We start from the raw sequence: 22,406 nt of genomic DNA, 5'->3' as shown, positions 1-22,406 counted from the left end.
GACATCCGATCAAGACATTTCTTGTAGAATATTTAAAAGCAGTGGCCTACACTTCTAGGAAAGAAAACAGCATATAATGTTACCAAGCTCTCTACTGAGAACAGTCAGAAAAGGCAAGAAAAATTTAACAAGAGAACAAAATTACATGGAGTTTTCCCATCTAAATACGTTACTCTATTACAAACAAACTGAAAGGGGTTAAAAAAAAAAAAAAACACACTTTATAAAATGTAATATAATACACTGATGCTCACAGCCATTCAGGATGGTCTAGTTCCCACTCCCCACAGACTGGGTTTATATATATACCCTCTAGGCCAGTTTAAGGATTTAAGCAGTTATCGCAGCAAAGCGTCAGATCTAAAGGCACAAAATAAAACAATAGAGAGGAAACAGATGTTGGAAAGAAGGCAGTGCTGACAGCTGCTTTAGCCCCTCGCTCTGCAGGTGGGAGCTGACCACCCCCGACAGCCACCTCACCGCGCGGGGAGCCGTCAGAGGCTTCAGCCCTCCCAGCTGTGAGGCCTACTCTGAAACAGGATTTTAAGAAAATTGCCACAAAAGTGTTAAACATTTTCCACTGCGATGGGTTCTTTTAGCAGCATACCCACTTTGGTATTCTGTTAGTAAAGTAGAAAGTAAATGTCACCTACAGTTAAAGAATAAACACTTAAAGCTTAAGACTGAGCTCCTTACTATCAGAATTTATGTACCTCTGAAGAGCAGGGTCAGGACAGAAGTCTTCTGGGACAGAGACTCTCGCAGGACGGGGTCGGCACAGAGGACCTTCCTCAGGAGCATGAGGCTCGGCTGAACCAAACACTCCACCACCTGGCCGGCGGGGGAAACACAGTTGTCTATGGTCATCAGTTTTAAGATGAGATAAAATATACTTTGCATATGTGTGTGCGTGCCTGTGTGCTCAGTCATGTCCGACTCTTTGGACCCCATGGACTGTAGCCCGCCAGGCTCCTCTGTCCATGGGATTCTCCAGGCAAGAATACTGGAGTGGGTTGCCATTTCCTCCTCCAGGGGAATCTTCCCAACCCAGGGATCAAACCTGCATTACAGGCAGATTCTTTCCAGCTGTGCCACCTGGGAAGCTCCAAAATACAACATTATCTTATTCTAAATTCATGCTTTTTCACCAAAATTATGTGAAACTAAAATGCAAACATTAAGAATTGTTTTCCACTCAAAGTAAGTTTTGTATATACTTATGCTTATACATCTAATATAAATTTTAAGGTTACTTTTCCTTTAGAGACCTTACTTCTAAGAAATTAAAAAAAAAAATGAACAGGTCGTGGGTGTTACTCAAGACTGACACTCCAAGAACTCATCCAAAACCAAGTGAATTCATTTCAAATTTAATTAATAAAAACAGCAGTCTGTAAAAATATGTCTTACCTCACCATCCTGACCCACACATTCACTTAAATACTCAATTATCTTGTCAACTAGGTGCACTTTTTTCACCACAGCATGCATTTTAATATCTGTAGACCAAAAAAAAAGTTATTAAAAATTAAAGAACACTTTCTATAGTCTTAAAAATACAGAACAGACATCCATAACTTTCAAACTGTTAAAAATAGTTGAAAATTAGAGGATGACAGCTTAAACTTTTTACTTTATACACATCTCAACAATTTGAGAACTTTTAAGTAACAAGAACGTCTTCTATAATGTAAAGAAACTATTTTAAAAAGAATCATTAAATGAACTAGTCAGATTCTGAAAAGTACCAGAATTTTAAGTATACAAATGACTCCTTTAATTTGTACATGGAACATTATTGTAGGTTCTTTCATTGGCATTTCTTCTCTTTTCCAAATCCATCATCTCAAAACGCTTAGATTCTCCACAAGCAAATGTGTAAATATCACTTGCAACATGATTTTTCTATTAACACAAGTTGTTTAATCCCAAACTCTTAATAGCAAATACAAAAGAAAGGGTCTGTAACATACTCTAAATATTTCTAAAGAACATGGACTCTTTTCCAATAAACATATTCGTGCGGATATGTGTGTGCACACACTGGCACGGTCTGAGTGTCTGTGTCCCCACAGAGCTCATCTGTGTGAAAGCCAGTCTCCAAAGTGGAGGTTCCAAGAGGTGGGGCTTCTGGGAGGTCACCAATCACGAGGGTGGAGGCTTCATGAATGAGATTAGTGTCCTGATAAAAAGAGGAGAGCTTTGTTGCCCCTTCTCCATGTGAGGACACAGGAGGAAGACAGCCAACTATGAACCAAGAAACGCCCTCACCAGACACTGAATGTACAGCACTGTAACCTTGGACTTTCAGCCTCCAGAACTGTGAGAATAAATTTCTGTTGTTTATCAATCACCTAGTCTGTGGTATTCTATTACAGCAGCCCTAAAAGACTAAGATGTACACACACACACAGGCACTAGAGACATCATTAGGACCAAAAACTCTCATTGCTTCTAAGTTAGATATAAGTATTTCACAACTTGTAGACACATTTTCTTAATTTGTCCCCCTATATTCTCATTAAGAAAAACATACAAACATAAAGTTGATATTGAATTAGTAGCTGTCACTGTAACTATCTCCAACTGCCACTTTAAAAAGGCAGCTCCACTACCCTCCAATACAGTGCATGCCAAACTAGGAGCTTTCTTTTTGAAATACTAGACAATACCCAAAGAATACTCTCTAAAACCTTTTTTTTAATTTCTTAGTGGAGGCTTTCCACATTTGCTTGAGCCTGATTTTCTGTAGTTTCTATTACTGTTATTAAAACCACAAATATGTTGAATATGTCTTTCCACGTTACTCTCTCATCCCAATCAGGATGGTAACATTCATCATATCCCACCTTCCAAGTTGAAAAAAATCCTTTTATGTAAATGCAAAGGTACTTCTTTCAAACATTAACAATAAATTACACACATCACATATGGGAAAAAACTAAAAACTAAGAATAACAACACTACAAACAAGGTAAGAGTACATTCTGCTACTTCTTTTTTAAAAATAAACCTTTAAAGAAAATACATAGTCACACTACATTATTTTTATCTTACCTACCCAAAAAGTACAATTTGATTTATTTCTTTAAGCAAGATGGAACAAACAGAACACCACATACTAGGTAAAGTGAGAAAGGAAGATGCAATTTACTGTTTGAATTATATCAACATATCAAATGACATTCCCTAGGTTAAATAATGATAATCTAGACCTGAGGTCAGCAAACTTTTTCTGTAAAGAACTAGATAGTAAATATATCAGGCTTTGTGGGCTACATATGGCCTTTGTTGCACATTTGTTAAAAATGTAAACATCACCCTTAACTTGAAGGCTGTTAAGAGACACAGGCCACAGATCAGAATGGCCTACAAACCAGTTTGCCAACCCCCGGCACCACTGTATGCAGCACCCTGAAATTCCATCCTCAGTAGCACGTTCCTCAGACAGTACCTTGCATAATCACCACTAACTGCTCTGCGGCTGACTTTCTCAAAACAAGATCAATATCATCTGAGACAAAGATTCCATACACCTTTTCAACAGTCTCCAACTGAAAACCAAAAAGAAAAAAAAAATTATTTTTTCATCTACTTCCAATTCTCCAGTAAAATTCTACAGCATTCTATAGTTCATACCATTAAAAGAAAAGCTCAAAAGCCAACTTATTTAAGTAATCGATATATTTATATTTGGAAGAAAGATGTGCTAGGTCAGAGAGGGAGTTAAGATCTAAAACAAAGAGTCATCATGTCAAATAAGCCTCTCCTCTTAATGTACATTTTTGCCAGGAAGTTGTTCACAACCCATCAGCAGCCACTTTTAACAATTTCACAGAAAATGTTCGAGTTGCACAACATCACTCCAGGGGGTAGCCTGCTAGCCTGAGAACAGCAACCCCAGATATGTGAGTCAACCCCAATGTGACTCGGGGTTTCTCTGCTGCTCCCAGGGGCCACCAGCTGAGTTCCCCTGGCCCGCTCCCCTTCCCCTCTCAAGCACCCTGGAGCAGAGAGCTCTCTGGGGCAGGCTGCCCAGCTCTCCGACCAGCCTCTGCCCCGTACCAGCCCCCGGACGTCGCTTCCTGCCAGGAGAGTCTGAGGACGCAAAACACAACAGGACCAGGGGAGAGAAAAGGACTCAGAACACACTCTTCCTTCCTCCCACCCACCGCCATCTGCTGCCCTAACATGCACTCAGAAAAGAGAGCTCTAGAACCCACTCCTTCCCCCACACCACACACAGGGCCAGGAGCGACACCAGGGGCTCAGTACACAGGACGACCCCAACAGGACCTGGTGTACGGTCCATGGAAGGTTCTCCAACCACCTGTCAGGGCCATGACATGGCCCCGAACACTCAGGTTAGGAGAACGCTGAACGTGTTTCCCCATTTTAAAAAATCCACTGTATTAAGTGTGGCTCTACAGCACTGCCACAGGCCTCAAGGGCTGGTCTAAACTTGAATAAAAACAGCCAGACTGCACACTTTGAGCCACAGGAGAAGCTATGAAACCTGGGAATGAACCAATGGAGATAACCGACACGAGCTGTTACTGATCCCACAGGTCCGCCATGATTCGGGTGCAGCCCTGGGCAGACAGGAGATGAAGGCTAAACCTCTGAAGAGAGGGGAAAAGCCAAAGATTCAGAATAAGAGATTAACAAAAATACCTCAGAACCACTGTAATATTTAAGAGAAACTGCCTTTGCCTTCTATATTCTTTTCCTGTGATGAAAAGGCTGAAAAATTTTATCATAGGAATATTTTCTTTTTTGAATATTTCCAAGAGAAGAGAAAGAATAGTTTTTATGTCAGTGACATTTGTTTTTAAGAGTCATCACAGAATTTCTTTCCTTGAGATTAGCCTTACGCTGTGTTTAAGATTCTATTCAAATGAATTTGCCTTTCCAGAGTATATTCTCAATGAAAAGGGACATGATGCCTGGCATACAGTGGGCAGTCAAGAAATATCTGTTCAATAAACAAATGTATCCAGAAGCCAGAAAAAGCCAGGATACAACTTCAACTTCACATGTGAAGCTACCACTTCTCTCCCTATCTGATGTATAATGGAATAAAGAATGTAACACACAATAGATCACACAGTTATAAACAAATGAATAAACTTGAAAGTTAGAGGCACCTTAATCATCAGTTCTCTTCGGTCATCCAATTTGAGTTCAATAGGTTTTTTCACAATAAATAAATTAGTAACTCTGGAGAGAACTCTGGCATCTATTGAAGGGCGCTTGGTGTCAGACCCCTCTTCCCTTGTGAGGTGAGATGCTAAGAGCTTTAATGCCAGCACCCGGACCCTGCAGAAACAAAGTCTTTAAGTCAATATTTTGTAACATAAACTGAATATAAACGGCTAAAAAAAAAAAGTATAGAAATTAGAAAGGTCCATAATCACAAAGAATTATTACAAATCAACACAAGTATCAGCTATGCTTATGCTTCCTTTGTGGCTTAGATGGTAAAGAATCTGTTTGCAGTGCTGGAGACACAGGTTTGATCCCTGGGTTGGGACGATCCCCTGGAGAAGGAAATGGATACTCACTCTGGTACTCTTGCCTGGAGAATTCCATTGACAAAGGAGCCTGGCAGGCTACAGTCCATGGAGTCACAAAGAGCAGACATGACTGAGTGACCAACACTTTCACTTTTTCATTTTCTACTATACTGAAATTATGAATGACATTTTACTTTTTCTATTAAAGTACTCACTGTATATCTACAATTATTCCTGCATTTTACATTTATAAATAGACAGAAGAAATAAAGAATAACTGATAATTACAAGAGAAGATGCAGACTCACTGTGACTGCAAACTTCACAGTCAATACTGCCTCAACTCCAAATTAAAAATTAAAAATCCTGACTCCAGCCTCCATGTCAAGTGATCTATCTCAATCATGAAAACTATCACAGACGCAAGAACACAGTCCAGACAACAGGTCGAACCTCCAGGAGAGTAATCATGTTAATAGCTAAAGTGAGATACTCGGAGTGAAATAGATCCCCTCAAATATGAAAATGCAAATACTTCTAGCTCCCATCAAAACTCTATTTTATCTGGACTTGATTAGCTTTAAAGCCAGTTGAGTGCAAAGGCAGAAGATTTCAAGAAAAGGCTGGCTGCTGCACACTATTAGTTGAGTTCAGTTCAGTCGCTCAGTTGTGTCCGACTCTTTGCGACCCCATGAACCACAGCATGCCAGGCCTCCCTGTCCATCACCAACTGAAATGCAAAACTAGAATCATCAAGTTGACAAGCAACAATGAGCTGGAGGATACTAAGACAGGTTCTCGAACTACATGGACACCGGGACATTCTAAGCGGTAATCCGAGTTCCAGGTTTCAGGTTGCACATGGAAGACTACAGTTAAAACCTGCACACCCGCGCAGGCCTCCCTACAACAGCAAGCCTGTTTTCCGTCACCCTGAAGTCCCCGTCACTGATCTCGCTTTGTTACAATTAGTAATGAAGTATGACTGATACAATCTCTCTTCTGTTACATGCCCAGTTCCAGACAGGCCGTGTCATGTCTGTGTTGTGTGCTGCCAGGTTACAGCCGACTACGGTCCCCAGTTCAGTTCAGTTCAGTCGCTCAGTCGTTTCCGACTCTCTTTGCGACCCCATGAATCGCAGCACGCCAGGCCTCCCTGTCCATCACCAACTCCAGGAGTTCACTCAGACTCACGTCCATCGAGTCAGTGATGCCATCAAGTCATCTCATCCTCTGTCGTCCCCTTCTCCTCCTGCCCCCAATCCCTCCCAGCATCAGAGTCTTTTCAACTCTTTGCATGAGGTGGCCAAAGTACTGGAGTTTCAGCTTTAGCATCATTCCTTCCAAAGAAATCCCAGGGCTGATCTCCTTCAGAATGGACTGGTTGGATTTCCTTGCAGTCCAAGGGACTCTCAAGAGTCTTCTCTGACACCACAATTCAAAAGCATCAATTCTTCAGTGCTCAGCCTTCTTCACAGTCCAACTCTCACATTCATACATGACCACAGGAAAAACCATAGCCTTGACTAGATGGACCTTTGTTGGCAAAGTAATGTCTCTGCTTTTCAATATGCTATCTAGGTTGGTCATAACTTTTCTTCCAAGGAGTGTCTTTTATTTTTTTTTTAATTTTATTTTATTTAACTTTACAATATTGTATTGGTTTTGCCATATATCAAAATGAATCTGCCACAGGTATACATGTGTCTTTTAATTTCATGGCTGCAATCACCATCTGCAGTGATTTTGGAGCCCAAAAAAATAAAGTCTGACGTTGTTTCCCAAGTGCTTCCCAAATCAACAGAAAGCAGGAATTTACTGTATTACAAGCAGGTACCATCTTTGAAGGGCAAATATTTGCTCCAGATGGTGTGGGAAGTCAGGCAAAGCTCCCTTTGCCCTCTGCCGTGTCTCCCACATGACGTTCTTCTTTTGGGCCCATGCTCTGCATTAGTGTCTGGGGTCACTGGTGCAGGGGCAGCCACCACCCCCAGGGAAAAGGCTAGCAGGGAACACGGCAAGCATGGATTTAGGCATCTCTTCCTCTGGAGTTAAACTTCACATTTTCTTAGGTTTAGCAAGAGCACCAGAATCCGATTATTTCCCTACACTTGTTTCTTTCAACGAATATATTTTGAGCATATTTATCCCCAAGGTGGTCAATGAAGGTCTGAGGATGTAAAGATTAGCCAGTGGACAGCATTCCTGCCGAATGGAGTTTATGGTCTGATGAGATGAGACAGGATTAGTCAAATAATGAAAACAATTACACACTGATTTACACTGCTTTAAGCTGTGTGTAACTGAGAATTACCTTACCCAAACCCGTGGCTCCTGGGAGGGGATCTCTAAGCCCCTAGAACGTCCTGCCTGAGAACAGTGTTTCTGTTTACCTGGAGACTTTGGGCCAGGAAAGGCGATCCGGAAACAAACATCTGTTTTGCTAAATCACCAAATTTGAGGAAGGGAGTACTAAATGAGCACAGTAGTAATAAAGACACTGACTAGGGAGCACTTGCAGAAGCCCAATCCCGAGGAGCACACGCACAGTAACCCCATCTGCCCCACCGGCTCCAGCATCACCCACAGGTTCCTCTCTGCACAATACACATGCTCTTACAATGTCCCTATTTTCCTCCTTCCATTCTCTTATCATTTTACTTTATTTCATCTACTTCCTTATTTTGTCGTCTGACTGCCTGTTTACAAAGAAGCCACTGTATCATCCTAACTAGGTAAGGGGAAAACAAAATTACCCATCGTCAAGAGAACATCTGTCTGTGTCCCCCAGCCTTTCCAGCTGGTCCTTTCTCGTCATCACTGCTGATCCATCTGGACATTTAAGTGCTTTTTCTCTTCTTGGTGAGAGAAAATCTAACCCCTGCTACACCGAGAGAGTAATAGTAGATTCATGCTGCACCGACCAAGAGGGAAGAAAGACAATCCTTCTCTCCGCCTCTTTTAGTTAAACTGACACACGAATGGTGGAGGAAAGGGCACTTCTTCAGTTTGCCTAGTAAGAGGACAAGCTAAACAAGATGAAAATATATCCACACATTGGTAAGCTCCGGGAGCTGGTGATGGACAGGGAAGCCTGGCATGACGCAGTCCATGGGGTTGCAGAGTCAGACACATCTGAGCGGCTGAACAGCAACAACAGACCCTGATATGTGAGGCAACTGGTCCACCACACTTTCATGAAAAACTTTAGTTTTCAGAAAAAATATTTCACTGGAGAAGTTTCACTCCAGGAGGCTAACAATTTCTAAAGAGAGAAGACAGTGCAAACACTCTACGGTTCCTGCCATCTGCTTCTGTGCCCGGCTCTACCCCGCGTGCAGCAGCGCTGTGACCAGCAGTGAGTGCGGTGGGGCCACAACATGGGCGGGCCTGGCGGCGAGGCTGGAGGAGGATGGGGCACCAAGGAAAGCGTCCACAAGACCACTCACGGGGCCCTCTGATAAAAGAAGCACTCTCCCTGACCTTCTCTGGTTCCACACGGATTCACTCATTTCCCAGAACGCTCCCATGGCCTCGCACACTCAGAGGACCTGCTCTACTTACGAGGGCTTCTTCACCAGCAGGAGCCGCAGCATGGACTTCAGCCGGGTGGCAGAGGGGAGCACCCCTTCATCAGTCTCTGGACTCTCTCTGCTGAGGTGGAGGATGCAGTTCCCCAGAGGGTTTTCAGTGTCGGCGTAGCCCTAACAGATTTCATCAAGAGGCAAGTTATGATTTGACTGTATACATAACATGCTGCTTGATTCTTTACCTTGAGAGAATAAGAAACTCTGCTGACCTGTCAGGCAACTCACAAATTTCTTTCAATTCAGTTGAATAAGGACTTTTCTTAAAATAACCGACATGAAGTAAGAAGCCTGCATTCAACTGTATTTAAAAAATAATACTGGAGAACTTCAGCAAAATGTGCCAACCCTCCTGACACGTGCTAATTTTTCTCCAGGAGTCGAGCTGTGGGGCTGCCCTGGATGGGGCCCCTGCAGATCTTCAGAGCTGCCCCCTGCACCCCCCACCCCGCACACACAGCGGGAGCGCCTGCAGGAAGACGGGAGCAGTCTTGCGCTGGCCGGAGGTCCCAGCTCTGTCTTCTGAAGGACCACTCCCATGAGGGTGGGCCTTTCCCATCTTCCCCACCTTCCCATCCAAGGGAGGGGGGCCCTGCATGCCCCTCACTCCTTTACCTGAGCCCAGAAGGGCTGCTTACAAAGCTGGCTCTCTGAGAGCTCAGTAATCAACCTATCACGCTAATCCATACATAAACAGGTAGAATCCACGAAGCCAGTTTCATTCTATCAAGTCTGCTTGAAAAGCATGGTTAGCTTTGCCTATAAGCCTTTACATGAGGCTGAGCTCTATTTTTCACAGTCGGTGCTGAAGGCCAGTGCCTCACTTCTTAACCTCACACCCAGACACACAGCACCCCAGCATCTCTTGTCTCCCCGACGGCACGCGTTTCAATCAGTCACGCTCACCGACCAGAAACGGTGGCCCAGGTGGGTGAGCCCAGTGTACCTGCAGCACGGGGATGACGGGGCACAGGGACTCGATGAACTTGTTCCAGGTCGGCGCCGACACCCTCAGTCGGCCCTGCAGCAGGTGCACCAGGATGGCCTTGGCTGCAGCGCTCACCTGCCCAACAACACGGACAGCAGTCCAGTGAGGTGGCCGCCAAGTCATCTTACGTACCTGGGACGCTCCATGCGCAGTCTGGAAAGCTGCTACAGTCAGCAGCTCTTCCTTCACAGTTCCTGTTTCCACAGCATCATCTTACATTCTGTTCTCAACCAGTTTTTCCCCCTTTAATGGTTTCTCTTCTTATCTTTAAAGTACACTTTTCCATTGAATAAAAATGTTTTTTATGGAAATACTCTTACTATAACTACTGCATCATTCCTATACCTTACATGAAAAACTTAGTTTGATCTGAGTTCTCTGAGAACAAGGATGTCCTATATTTTGAGCCTCATTTTTAACATTTTTTTAACAACAATTTAACTGAACCCACACATTAAAGACAAGTTTCTTTTTACTTTCTCATCCTACTGTCTTGTTACATTAGAATATTACCTTGATTTAGCTGAATATCTACGAAATTACTCTCTTGTATTGACACTTCCTCTTAACATGCCATACCTCATTTTTGGGGTCTTGAATGCCAAATGCAGAGATTTCATACAGAACTTTTGGGTGAAGTAGAAAATGAATTCCATTACAAAGGGAAGACACAGGTTTACTGATATTATGGATGCCTAAACATTCCTGCAAAATAATACAAAAAGTTTTTAAAAATCAGTGACACTGATTTTTCCAAAGGATTCCTCTTTCTTCTCTTTATAATTCAAATCCAATTTTAGTACTTAAGTCACTAAAACTTTTCTTTTAACTGGTAGGAGATAAAGATTCTCTTGAGAAGTTTTGAGTTTGCATGACACACCTATCACAAAGTTATACTGCAATGAAACTGAAGAACAGCAGAGATAAGGAAAAGATCTTAAAAGCTGGTATAGAGAAAAAAAATACAAAGAAATTATAATTTAACTGACAACAGACTTCTCAAAAATGATAGAAGCCTAACAAGAGCAAACGAGTATTGGAAAAGTGCTAAGAAAAAATAGCAGTCAATCTACAATTCTATACTCAGCTAATCAATCATTCAGGAGTAAGATAAAATCAAGACATTTTCAAACATGCACTATCAGTTACAGACGGTTATTGAAAATACTGAAAAATTTAATTTCAGTAAAAAGTAGACCAAACCTAAATACTTAACTATAAATAGAAGAAAATACATTCAAAGTAAAGAGCAGTTAAGATGAATGAACGAGGTAGATTAAATGAAAAGAACAGGCCATGAAAACGTGTACAGCATGAAATTATTTACTTTAAAAAGGCAGAAACAATAATATATATGATTTATAGAGACATGTATGTAAAACACACAGATGGGAAGGATAAACACCAACTTTTAAGAATGGTTATATTGGTGGCAAAAGGAAAGAAGCCTCAGTTGTAACTAATATTTTTATTTCCCTGAAAAAAAATGATAAGTAAAAATGGCAAAACCTATACATTATACCTAGATAGTACTTACAGAAGTATTGAATACAAGAGGACATTTTCAAGAGTACATGGGAACATAGGTATTTTTCTATATTGTCCTTTGTACAGTGTTCTTTTCAATATCAAAATAGTTAATATTTATGTACTGGTGCTGCTGCTGCTGCTGCTAAGTCGCTTCAGTCGTGTCTGACTCTGTGCGACCCCAAAGACGGCAGCCCACCAGGCTCCCCCGTCACTGGGATTCTCCAGGCAAGAACACTACTCTATCCTAAAATATTTTATAATTTAAAAATATAGGAAATATTTGTTTCAAAAGAAAAGAAAAATATTACTAAGAAAACAGATCTGAAACTATAAAATTTAAGCTGTAATAACCTAAAACTTTTCCTGTGCATAGAAATCACTTTGAATACTTGATAGAAGTCAACTTTCCCTTATAATTTTTCCATCATTAAATAACACAACATAAATGTAATTCTTAATAAAACTTCTAATAAAGCAATTCAGATGCTAGACTTACCAAGTTTGCAGTTACAGAATTTAATAGTATAAAGTTTTTAGAGTTGACTAACAATTTTGGGGGGCTTCCCAGGAGGGCGCTAGTGGTAAAGAACCTGCCTGCCAATGCAGGAGACTTAAGAGACACGGGTTCAATCCTTGGGTCGAGAAGATCTCCTGGAGGGCACAGTAATCCACTCCAGTATTCTTGCCTGGAGAATCCCAAGGACAGAGGAGCCTGGCAGGCTATGGTCCATAGGGTCACAAAGAGTCAGACACGACTGAAATGACAGTGCGCACGCACACACACACACACACACACACACACACACACACACACAGCATGCATGCAATAATATAAATTTCTTAGAGTTGACTAATAATTACCATCTATTTTTATGGTAATAATTCTTAGTTTTAGTGTTATAATAAAAGAATACACTGTTAATGCTCCCCTCCCCACAAAAACCAAACAACCTACCTTAACAATTTCCAGACAGCAGTGGTAAGTTTCAACTTTCACTTGTAGCAAAGGGTGAGACAACATCCGCAGAAATACCTTCTGACTTTCTCCTTGTAGTAAAGGACTGGCCTGCACGGATTTCCAGCTGGTAGGAAGGTAAACATCCAAGACATCTAAGGCAAGTAAATTACTAAACATGACACTGAAAAGCACAGTGAACAGGATTTCTTCCCACTCCAATTCCTCCACCTGGGGTCTTCTTTAACCAACCTAGAATTAATATGTAGCCAAGACTACTTGTTTTAAGTAAACTTAAAACAAAGTTGGCTTCCCAGGTGGCTCAGTGGTAAAAGAATCCACCTACCAATGCAGAAGACATGGGAGATAAGAGTTCGATCCCTGGGTTGGGAAGATTCCCTGGAGAAGGAAATGGCAACCCACTCTAGTATTCTTGCCTGGGAAATCCCATGCTTAGAGGAGCCTGATGGGCTACAGTGCATGCAGGTAGCAAAGAGTCAGACACGATTGAAGTAACAGCACATGACTTGCTTTAAGAAAGAGAATATTCTCTCTTTTAAAGAGTACAAAAAAAAGTCTTTAGAAAATTATATTTAGAATGTAAAATGGTACAGCCATTATGGAAAACAGTACGGAAGTTCCTCAAAAAACTAAAACTAGAACTACTGTATGAGCCAGCAGTCCCACTGTTAAGTATGTAACCAAAGGGAATGACGTCAGTTTCTCAAAGAGATATCTGCAGTCCCATGCTCACTCTAGAATTATTCACAATAGCCAATACATGAAAATAATCAGTGTTTAAATATATACAATGGAATACTGCTGTTGTTTACTTCCTAAGTCACGTCCAGCTCTTTGCAACCCCATGGACTGTGGCCCGCAAGGCTCCTCTATCCATGGGGTCTCTAGGCAAGGATACTGGAGTGGGTTTCCATTTCCTTCTCTACGAGGTCTTCCTGACCCAGAGATTGAACCTGTGTCTCCTGCAATGCCAAGCAGATTCTTTACCACTGAGCCACCAGTGAAGCCCCATAATGGAATACCATTCAGCCTGGAAAAGGAAGGAAATCCTATCACTTGTGACAATACAGATGAAGCTGAACGACATGCTAAGTGACATGGGCCAAGACAGAAAAACAAATACTATATGATGTGACCTATATGTGGAATCTACAAAAGTCAACTCATAGCAGCAGAATGTATAACTGGTGATTGCCAGGGACTGGATGAAATGCAGAGATGTGGGTCAAAGGACACAAGGTTTCAGTTACACAGGGCAGGTAAGTTCTGGGGACCATGGTTAATAATGCTGTCTTGTACACTTGATATGTAGTAAGAGTAAACCTTCAATGTAGTTCTCACCAGATAATTATGTGAGGTGACTGACTTGACAGAGCAGGAGAGGGATAAAAAAATAAATTCTATATTTAATGGATATTTATCACTATGGAGTTTACTCTATCCAAAAGCAATGAAAATACTAGGTTTTAAAGCAAACTCTGCTCCAACGTCCCCAAAATAAATTAATCAATGCACTATGCTTTCCAAAAATCTATATAAAAGATAGGAATAATGAAACTTACATTTAAAAAACCCTCAATTCAAGTTATTAATTACAATGTTAAAGATATATTAACAAATTTGAACACTTATTTGGAAAGACATCAAAAAGTGTAAAAATCTAAGGATAATTAATGTTGATTACAAACATGACATTTCTAGTTTACTGCTGAAGAAAACATTTAACTGTCTAATGCAGCTATACACCCACAGTTTAAAAATCAGAACATATAATAGCAATTTAAACGAAAAAATAACCAGACTGAAAGCCAGTTTCATTTTATTGTCCCTAAACTTACACACACACACACACACCATATAATAATATAATCATATTAAGAAAAATAATTACATTTTTGAACAAATGGAGATGATTTCCTTTATTAGGGGGAAATGCTGATGGTAGGAAAAGCTACGTAAGGCTTGATCTGCCAGCTCCACTAACTCTGAGAGATTCTTTTCTCCCTAAAAAAGACGCAGAATGCAACAGTAAATGTCAAGGTCATACACAGTAAGATTCTCAACAGCTAACAAAGCAGCTTCAAGAAACTGGATCATCCAGAGGCCCTGAGCCTGTTCACATCTGCTTAAGTCAACCATCTCCACAAGCAGACCGAAAAGGTCAGCCTCAGAGGAAAAATGTGGAGAGAATGCCCAACTCAACACCACCTGAGACTTTATTCTATTTACCTCTGAGTGGCATGTTCCTTGACGGCTCGATTGTGCCCTTGTCTCCCTATTAACTGCAGCTCAAGGCAGGACCCGTGTATTTTAAGATCTACCTCCCGCTTCTAACATCCTGACAGGTTCTAGGAAAACAGGGTACAATCAATACATGTGTGATTAACTAGCCATGCAAAATGCCACAGGAATAATTCAACTAAACAGCAATTCAAAATTCTGTCATGGAGGAAACAAGATACAGTGGCATAAAGATGAAGGGAAAAGAAAATAAAAATAAACAATAATTGGTAAATAAGGAAAATTTAAAGTATGAGGTTCCCAAAAAGTCCACTGTAGGGGCCAAAAGGAGTAACAATTTTGCTCCTAATTTTTCAAAATCTTCAGGACCCATTTTGATATTTCAGACAGTAAACAACTATTGAAGCAATGTCTATTTTAAGACTCATTAACGCTTTCATTTGGAGAAGGCAATGGCACCCCACTCCAGTACTCTTGCCTGGAAAATCCCATGGACGGAGGAGCCTGGTAGGCTGCAGTCCATGGGGTTGCTAAGAGTCGGACACGACTGAGCGACTTCACTTTCACTTTTCACTTTCATGCATTGGAGGAGGAAATGGCAACCCACTCCAGTGTTCTTGCCTGGAGAATCCCAGGGACGGGGGAGCCTGGTGGGCTGCCGTCTATGGGGTCGCACAGAGTTGGACACAACTGAAGTGACTTAGCATAGCAACGCTTTCATTTAGAAAGTGCTACTTTTATTTATGTTATTTAGATAACATACTAAATAATATCCTAAAAGGGATAAATAACAAATACATAATTACTACTGTAACAGGGTACCGAAAGTAGACCTTCTACCTTAAAATGCTGTTCATAATTTTATTTAACAAAAGAACAAGCTCTTTATATAAATAAAGATCTATAAAATATTAAGGGAAAAATATGTCTACAAATAAGCACTAAATTTTCCCTTCTAATTCCATTTATGTCACCTGTCACACTGTTCACACACACTAAACCACTTCAGAGAGGAACTCAATCTAATAAAGATATTGATTATAATTGTTTTAAAAAATACCACTGGTCTCATGAAAATACACCATTCATTAATCAAATCTTCATTTTATTTTATATAAATCGTATCCTTAACCTTGTAATTGGGCCATTAAGTAATAATGAATCCTACCCCAAAGAATTCAATTGTTAAATGTCCATCAGTTTGAAAACTATAGGTTGAATTTTCTAAACATTTTATCAAAGGAATTTTAAAGAGACGTTAACAAAACTTTTTACCTCCTTCCCAACATCAGACAGAAAGTTACAGGTACACTCAATTGAATAAGCAGCCTCTGCAGTTCGTTTATAAATACTGTAGTTTTCAGAATTCAGCTGTTCCAAATAGGCCACAACAGCTTCGTGAATGTTTGGATATTCCAAAGAAACAGGCATGTCCAAAGAAATAAAAAATAATGCTGCTGACATAGGCTCCGGTAAAAAGCGGCTTGCCTTGATAAATTAAAAAAAAAAAAATTAACCATTGTCAGATAAATACAGTAAACTATAATCTTAATGCACTTCGACTTTTTAGTAATTTTCTATCACAAAATCCGTGCTTTTCCAAAGAAAATTCTATCCCCCAAGACTTAATTTACCTCTACACTTTTGTTCAATGCAGTTTTTTCTAAGCCCAAAATATCCCAAGTCCAAATTTCAACTCCTTTCCAAAGCCTGGGGTCCGGGATACCTCCCCTTCCCCACAGCAACCCTTAGCATTCCTCTCCCCGGAGCCCACACTTTGTTCATGCTGAACAGAAGAGAGCTGAAGAGAAGGCACCAGGCCTCTCTCTCTAAGTATCCCGTGCAGGCGCACACAGATGGTCAGGAAAAAATGCAGTAAACCCCTGAGGAGACAGCCCAGGGCTTATTAACTACACACTGAATTGAATAACACTAAATTAAGGACTTCCCCAGTGGCTCAGATGGTAAAGCATCTGCCTACCATGCGGGAGACCTGGGTTCAATCCTTGTGTTGGGAAGATCCCCTGGAGAAGGAAATGGCACCCCACTCCAGTTTTCTTGCCTGGAGACTCCCATGGACGGAGGAACTTGGTAGGCTACAGTCCATGGGGTCGCAAAGAGTCAGACACGACTGAGCTTAAAGATAAATCAAGTATAACTATACACTGATTTGAACAGAAATTAATTTCTATTTGGTTTTGTGTTTTAGAAGAGAAAGGAGAAATTCAACATAATATTTAATACAGTTCTAGAACACTCACAAAAAATTGACCTTTAATTAGTATAAAATAAAGGGGCCCATTTTGTAACTTAATTGATTTAAAACTAAGATTAGATTTTTTCTTTTAATGATTCTAGCTTTGTGATAGGATTCTATGCATCAACTAATGAAAAGAACTGAAAACTCAACATTCAGAGAAAACCATTTGAGAAGAGCTCAAGAGTACTATGCTGCCTTTATTTTAGCAGGTTTGGTTATAATATTTTCATGGATAACATATTTTAAGGATAATTATTAACTGTCTGAAGGCCTAAGAGCTAAATCAGCTAAACAATGCTTTTACATGAAATAAAGTTGCCAAATGAAAGTCAAAAACTAAAGGAATCAAAATTTTATGTTACTGAGCATGGAAAAAAAAAAAAACTATTAAGATAGCAGCCATTACAAAGTCAAGAGAAATTTCTCTTATTCTGTGAAGAACACTCCTAATGGAAAGAGAAAGAAACTAAATTACCTCTTGACTAATTATTTGCTCCCTTGGCTAACGCTCCTTGAGCCCCCACTGTGTGCGGGCACCATTTCAGCTCCTAGGGACACAGGGGAAGAGACAGAACCTCTGCCCTCACAAAGTTAACATTCCAGCGGAGAAAGCAAAGAGTAAGCCACACTTGTCAGGTACGGCTGGGAGTGCTGAGAAAATTCTAAAAACAGGAGACAGGAAAGATGGACAGGGACCAAGGAGCGACAGGAGGGGGCGCAGAGGAAGGACTCTGACAAGGCAACATGTAAGTGGAGACCTGGGAGTCAGGAGCCACGTGGACATCTGAGGCAAAAGCAGTCACAGCGCAGGGAACAGCAAGTATAAAGGCTCAGACATGGAGCATCTTTGGCAGCAAGCAGGCCAGTGGAGCTAGCGCGGGGCGGTGGCCTCCGGGGGCAGTGGTGCCAGATCAGGGAAGGCTTCAGATCATCAAAAGGACTTGTCCTCCAAGGGGGCACTGGAAGGTTTCGGGCAAACATCATGATCAGTCCAAACGAACAGGTGGAAAAGGGCAATGGTGGAAGCTGAGAGACCAAGGAGGAGGTCACTGCAACAACCCAGGCAAGACGGGATGGCGGCTTCAACTCAGGCAGTAGCAGTGGGAGTGGAGAGAATTACTCAGGTTCTGGACCGATGATCAAAGGAAAAAGACACTTTGTCCAGGGATTGGACCTAAGTGTATGAAAGACAGGAATCAAGGATGCCTGTAAGGTTTTCTCATGATCAACTACCAACTAGAATGAAAGTGTCCTTTACTGAGATGGGAAGACCACAGGGAGAACACACTTGGGAAGGAAGCAAAGAACTAGGCTTGGGACCTGTTAAGCTGGAGATATGAACGGTCAAGGGAAGATGTAAGAAGGATATAGGATATACATAGGACTTTGGGGTTCAGACGACACATGTGGTCTGGAAATATAAGTTTGGGAGGTGTCCCCAAATAAATGGCATTTAAAGACTCAAAATGGGATGACATTTCCTGAGGGGCATAGCCAGTCTTGGGATTCTGCCTCTTTAAGAGGTTAGGAAGACAGAGAGGAATTAGCAAAAAAGACTGAGGTGGGCACTGCGCTGAGATAGTAAATCCTAGTGGATCAACTCCAAAGACGCTGTGTTCTAGTTTAAAAGAGCTTTCTCTGACTTTAGGCACAAAAATATAAATAGCTGACGTGAGGATTAAACAAGTAGAAAATGTGGTATATCCCACTCAATAAATATTAATTTCCTCTCTTTCCTCTTCTCATCCATCACTCAGGAATTCTGACATTTTCATTCTACATTCCCACATCTGAAATTCATCTCAGGAACTCAGAGCACCAAGGGAAGGGCGTACATTTAATCCTCGCAAGGGCCAGAGGCCCCGTCACAGTTTACACCCCAGGCTGAAGACGGTGGTCCTCCAAGCCTTAGTCACGTGTCAGTGAGGCGGGACTAAAAGTGGAGATACTTCAGTGGAGTGCCATCACCACCACTAGGTAAAGAAGAGTCAGCAGCATTTGTTTCACCAATTGGATCTAACCAAGCATAGCATTTTTCGTAAGATTACCAATGCCTCCTTTTAACCTCTAAGTGGATATTCTCCAAATTCATCTAAAAACCAGCAATTATCAATTTCAAAAAAGGTCTTCCAGGGCATTCTGTCAAAATTTTCAAATTCAGGAAATCCTTACATAGAGTCATACTATCGTTTTCCAACTTCCAATTACACATTTGGTAAGTGGCAACTCAAATATTTAAAAGCTACTTTCAGTGTAGAAAGTTTCAGAGTTCAGATTCAAGTTCAGTTTCTGGTGGGCTAGCAACAGGCAGAGGGCAGCAAAACCTTGTATTTTTATCAATTAAAGGACAATTTTAACAGCAATAGAAGAGCAGTTTTGTTTAAATTTCACTTTAAAGTTCTCAAAGCAATTATAACCATCTATAAGCTGATACTTTTATTATAATCTCTTCATTGACCCATTTACTGCTCTAATGAAGTTCCAAGCTATATTTTTAAAAGAGCTACCAAAAATTGCAGATATTGATTTGCCTTCAAAAACAAGAAAAGTAAGTATCTGAAGAAAAAAAAAAAAGTCATGGAGAGTTGACTTTATATTATTCTATTCAAATAAAATAAGTTACTGATTTGTATTTTAATTAATAAGCATATAGATGAAAAACATCTATAATCAAAAAAGCAAAAATTAAGCTCTATGGTACAACTAACAAGTAACTTTTCCAACAACATTCAACATATAGAATGTTGAATCTGGTAACACCTAATAAGTTATTGTAGCACTACTAAGTTTTCAGTTATATGATATTATTATGTAAAGTGAGACACCTATATTTTAAATGCAATTCCAGTCTTTTATGACTAAAATCCTTCAAATTATGTTTATGCTTTGGAACTTATTAAATTAAAAGATGCTTGCTCCTTGGAAGACAAGTTATGACAAACCTAGACACCATATTAAAAAGCAGAGACATCATTTTGCCGACAAAGGTCCATACAATCAAAGCTGAGACTTTTCCAGTAGTCATGTACAGATGTGAATGTTGACCATAAAGAAGGCTGAGTGCTGAAGAACTGACACTTATGAACTGTGGTGCTGGAAAAGACTCTTGAGAGTCCCTTGGATTGCAAGGAGAACAAACCAGTCCATCCCAAAGGAAATCAACCCTGAATATTCATTGGAAGGACTGATGCTGAAGCTGAAGCTCCAATACTTTGGCCACCTGATGCAAAGAACCAACCTACTGGAAAAGACTCTGATCCTGGGAAAGACTGACGACAGGAGGTGAAGGGGGTAACAGAGATGGCTGAAAGGCATCCCTGACTCAATGGACATAAGTTTGAGCAAACTCCAGAAAATGGCGAAGGACAGGGAAGCCTGGCATGCTGTAGTCCATGGGATCACAAAGAATCAGACATGACTGAGTGACTAAACAACAACAAATGCCTTGGAAAATTATCACTCTTTAACAGAGTGGTATGCTTTTCAGAAATATAATGACTAATGAATAAAAGTTGAAAATTAAAATCAACAGAAATGATGTTACTTTTCCCTAAAGCAAAATACTATATTTGAAGTTTGATGTTTTCTTTTGATTTTCCCAGATGGCCTGATAATATATTACATATATTGCATATGTGTTATTAAATGGAGTTTAGACTACATGCTCTGCAGATTCTAGGAACCAAAAGGGAAAGTACGTATTAACAAAGGACAACAAAAGACACAGGAAACAGTTCTTTAGCTACATTAACTTCTCCCATACCTTCAGCTAAGCATGATGCGACACCCTTCTTTCTGCAGTTAAGTCCACTGCACAACACTTGCATATGAGTCATCTGAGATATTTTTACTACTAACATTCAAATGCAGGGATATATCCTCCAATTAAAAGTACAGTCAATAAGGGGACTTAAAAGAAACAGTCACGCTGATTAAAATCACATTTAACATACAGTCACATGATGGAGAAGTATTTTGTGATAAAAATTAACAACCTGCTACAAGCAACAACAAGGATGAATCTCAAAAAAACACCCTGAGCGAGTAAACACTTTGTAAGCCTATTTATATCAAGTTCAAAAACAGACAAAGTCTTCTATGGTGACAGATGTCAGAAAGGAGTGTAGCTGGGGGTGGGGGCGAGGGCAGGAGAGATAAAGGACAGGAGGGGGCAGTGAAATGCTGGCCGTGCTCTACCTCATGTTTTGGGGGGGTGGTTACTTTTTAAATAGAGATATAGTCACTTAGAATGAAGGCAAAAGGAAAAGGGGGCAGCAGAGGATGAGATGGATAGACAGCATCACCGACTCAGTGGACATGAATCTGAGCACACTCTGGGAGACGGTGAAGGACAGGGAAGCCTGGCGTGCTACAGTCCACGCAGCTGCAGTCAGACACGACTTAGTGACTGAACAACAACTAGTCACTTAGTAAGAATGGACTTTTCTAAACATGCTTCACAAGAATTTTTAAAAATCACCTTAAAAAAAAAAAAAAAGAACTTTACAAAATGAGTGCTTTTTTCTGTCAACTGGTCAAAACTAGTCAAATATGTTAAAATTAGCCATTTCTCAACTTCTGCATTTCCAGTAAAATCTCTGTACACTGTGAAATGACCAGAAGGAATTACAACAGGGACCGTAACACCCGGTAAACTACAAATAAGCCACACTACCCGCCTTACCTTTTCCACAGGGAGCAGCGTCTGCAGGAGCCGGACAGCAAACAGCGAGATGCTGACAAAGGCCATCCTGTGGTGCACGACCAGCGCCTCCGGCTGCTCCAGACTGACACTGCTTTTATGGTAGCACACGGTGTCTCCAAGGGACGCCAACACCACGAGCAGCTTCTCTTTCTGCAAACATTTAAACACCAATCAGGGGACCACAGTCAACTGCAGGGGCCAGTATGCAAACGTCATGGAGAATGACATAAAATGTTATCATTAAATAACTCAAATGTATTCCTCCCGGTAAGAATAAACAAGATTCTTTTAATGGTAGGCGAGAATAAGCAGCACACCTAAATTGTTTAAAAGCTACAAGTTTTAAGAAATTAACATGATAAACTCTAATAATAAATAAACAAAATATAAAACCTTAAGGGACCATAAATTCCTCCTAGTTTCTCGTGCTTGATTGTTCCAACTTTGAACATTACATATAAACCTCTCATCCAGTAACTTACTGGACTTATTGTCTCCTGAACACAGTGGTAAGATTGTGGGGGAAAAGGCACTAGTTTTAGAGATATGATCTCTGCCCTCAAAGGGATCCCAAATTTACTTAAGACATGAAACAGGCAGAGA

General features: G+C 40.7%; 1 protein-coding gene across 3 annotated transcripts in view; it reads right to left on the bottom strand.

Annotated features, from left to right (window-relative positions):
* RTTN (rotatin) overlaps window positions 1-22,406 on the bottom strand; it is a 118,189-nt gene that overhangs the window by 75,446 nt on the left and 20,337 nt on the right. For all 3 annotated transcript variants that reach the window (XM_027525761.1, XM_027525763.1, XM_027525762.1), the window contains exons 11-21: window positions 21,783-21,953; window positions 16,114-16,326; window positions 14,489-14,601; window positions 12,577-12,703; window positions 10,671-10,796; window positions 10,050-10,166; window positions 9,081-9,220; window positions 5,148-5,319; window positions 3,455-3,554; window positions 1,411-1,499; window positions 714-831 (exon numbers count right to left, since the gene is read on the bottom strand). In XM_027525761.1, the coding sequence (XP_027381562.1) occupies window positions 714-831; window positions 1,411-1,499; window positions 3,455-3,554; window positions 5,148-5,319; window positions 9,081-9,220; window positions 10,050-10,166; window positions 10,671-10,796; window positions 12,577-12,703; window positions 14,489-14,601; window positions 16,114-16,326; window positions 21,783-21,953 (1,486 nt within the window). The remainder of the gene's footprint in view (window positions 1-713; window positions 832-1,410; window positions 1,500-3,454; window positions 3,555-5,147; window positions 5,320-9,080; window positions 9,221-10,049; window positions 10,167-10,670; window positions 10,797-12,576; window positions 12,704-14,488; window positions 14,602-16,113; window positions 16,327-21,782; window positions 21,954-22,406) is intronic.

Source organism: Bos indicus x Bos taurus, chromosome 24 (assembly GCF_003369695.1).
Source record: "Bos indicus x Bos taurus breed Angus x Brahman F1 hybrid chromosome 24, Bos_hybrid_MaternalHap_v2.0, whole genome shotgun sequence".
In the NCBI taxonomy this organism is placed as follows: domain Eukaryota; kingdom Metazoa; phylum Chordata; class Mammalia; order Artiodactyla; family Bovidae; genus Bos; species Bos indicus x Bos taurus.
The sequence above is the reverse complement of the archived record's forward strand: the minus strand, read 5'-3'. Positions and strand labels throughout refer to the sequence as shown.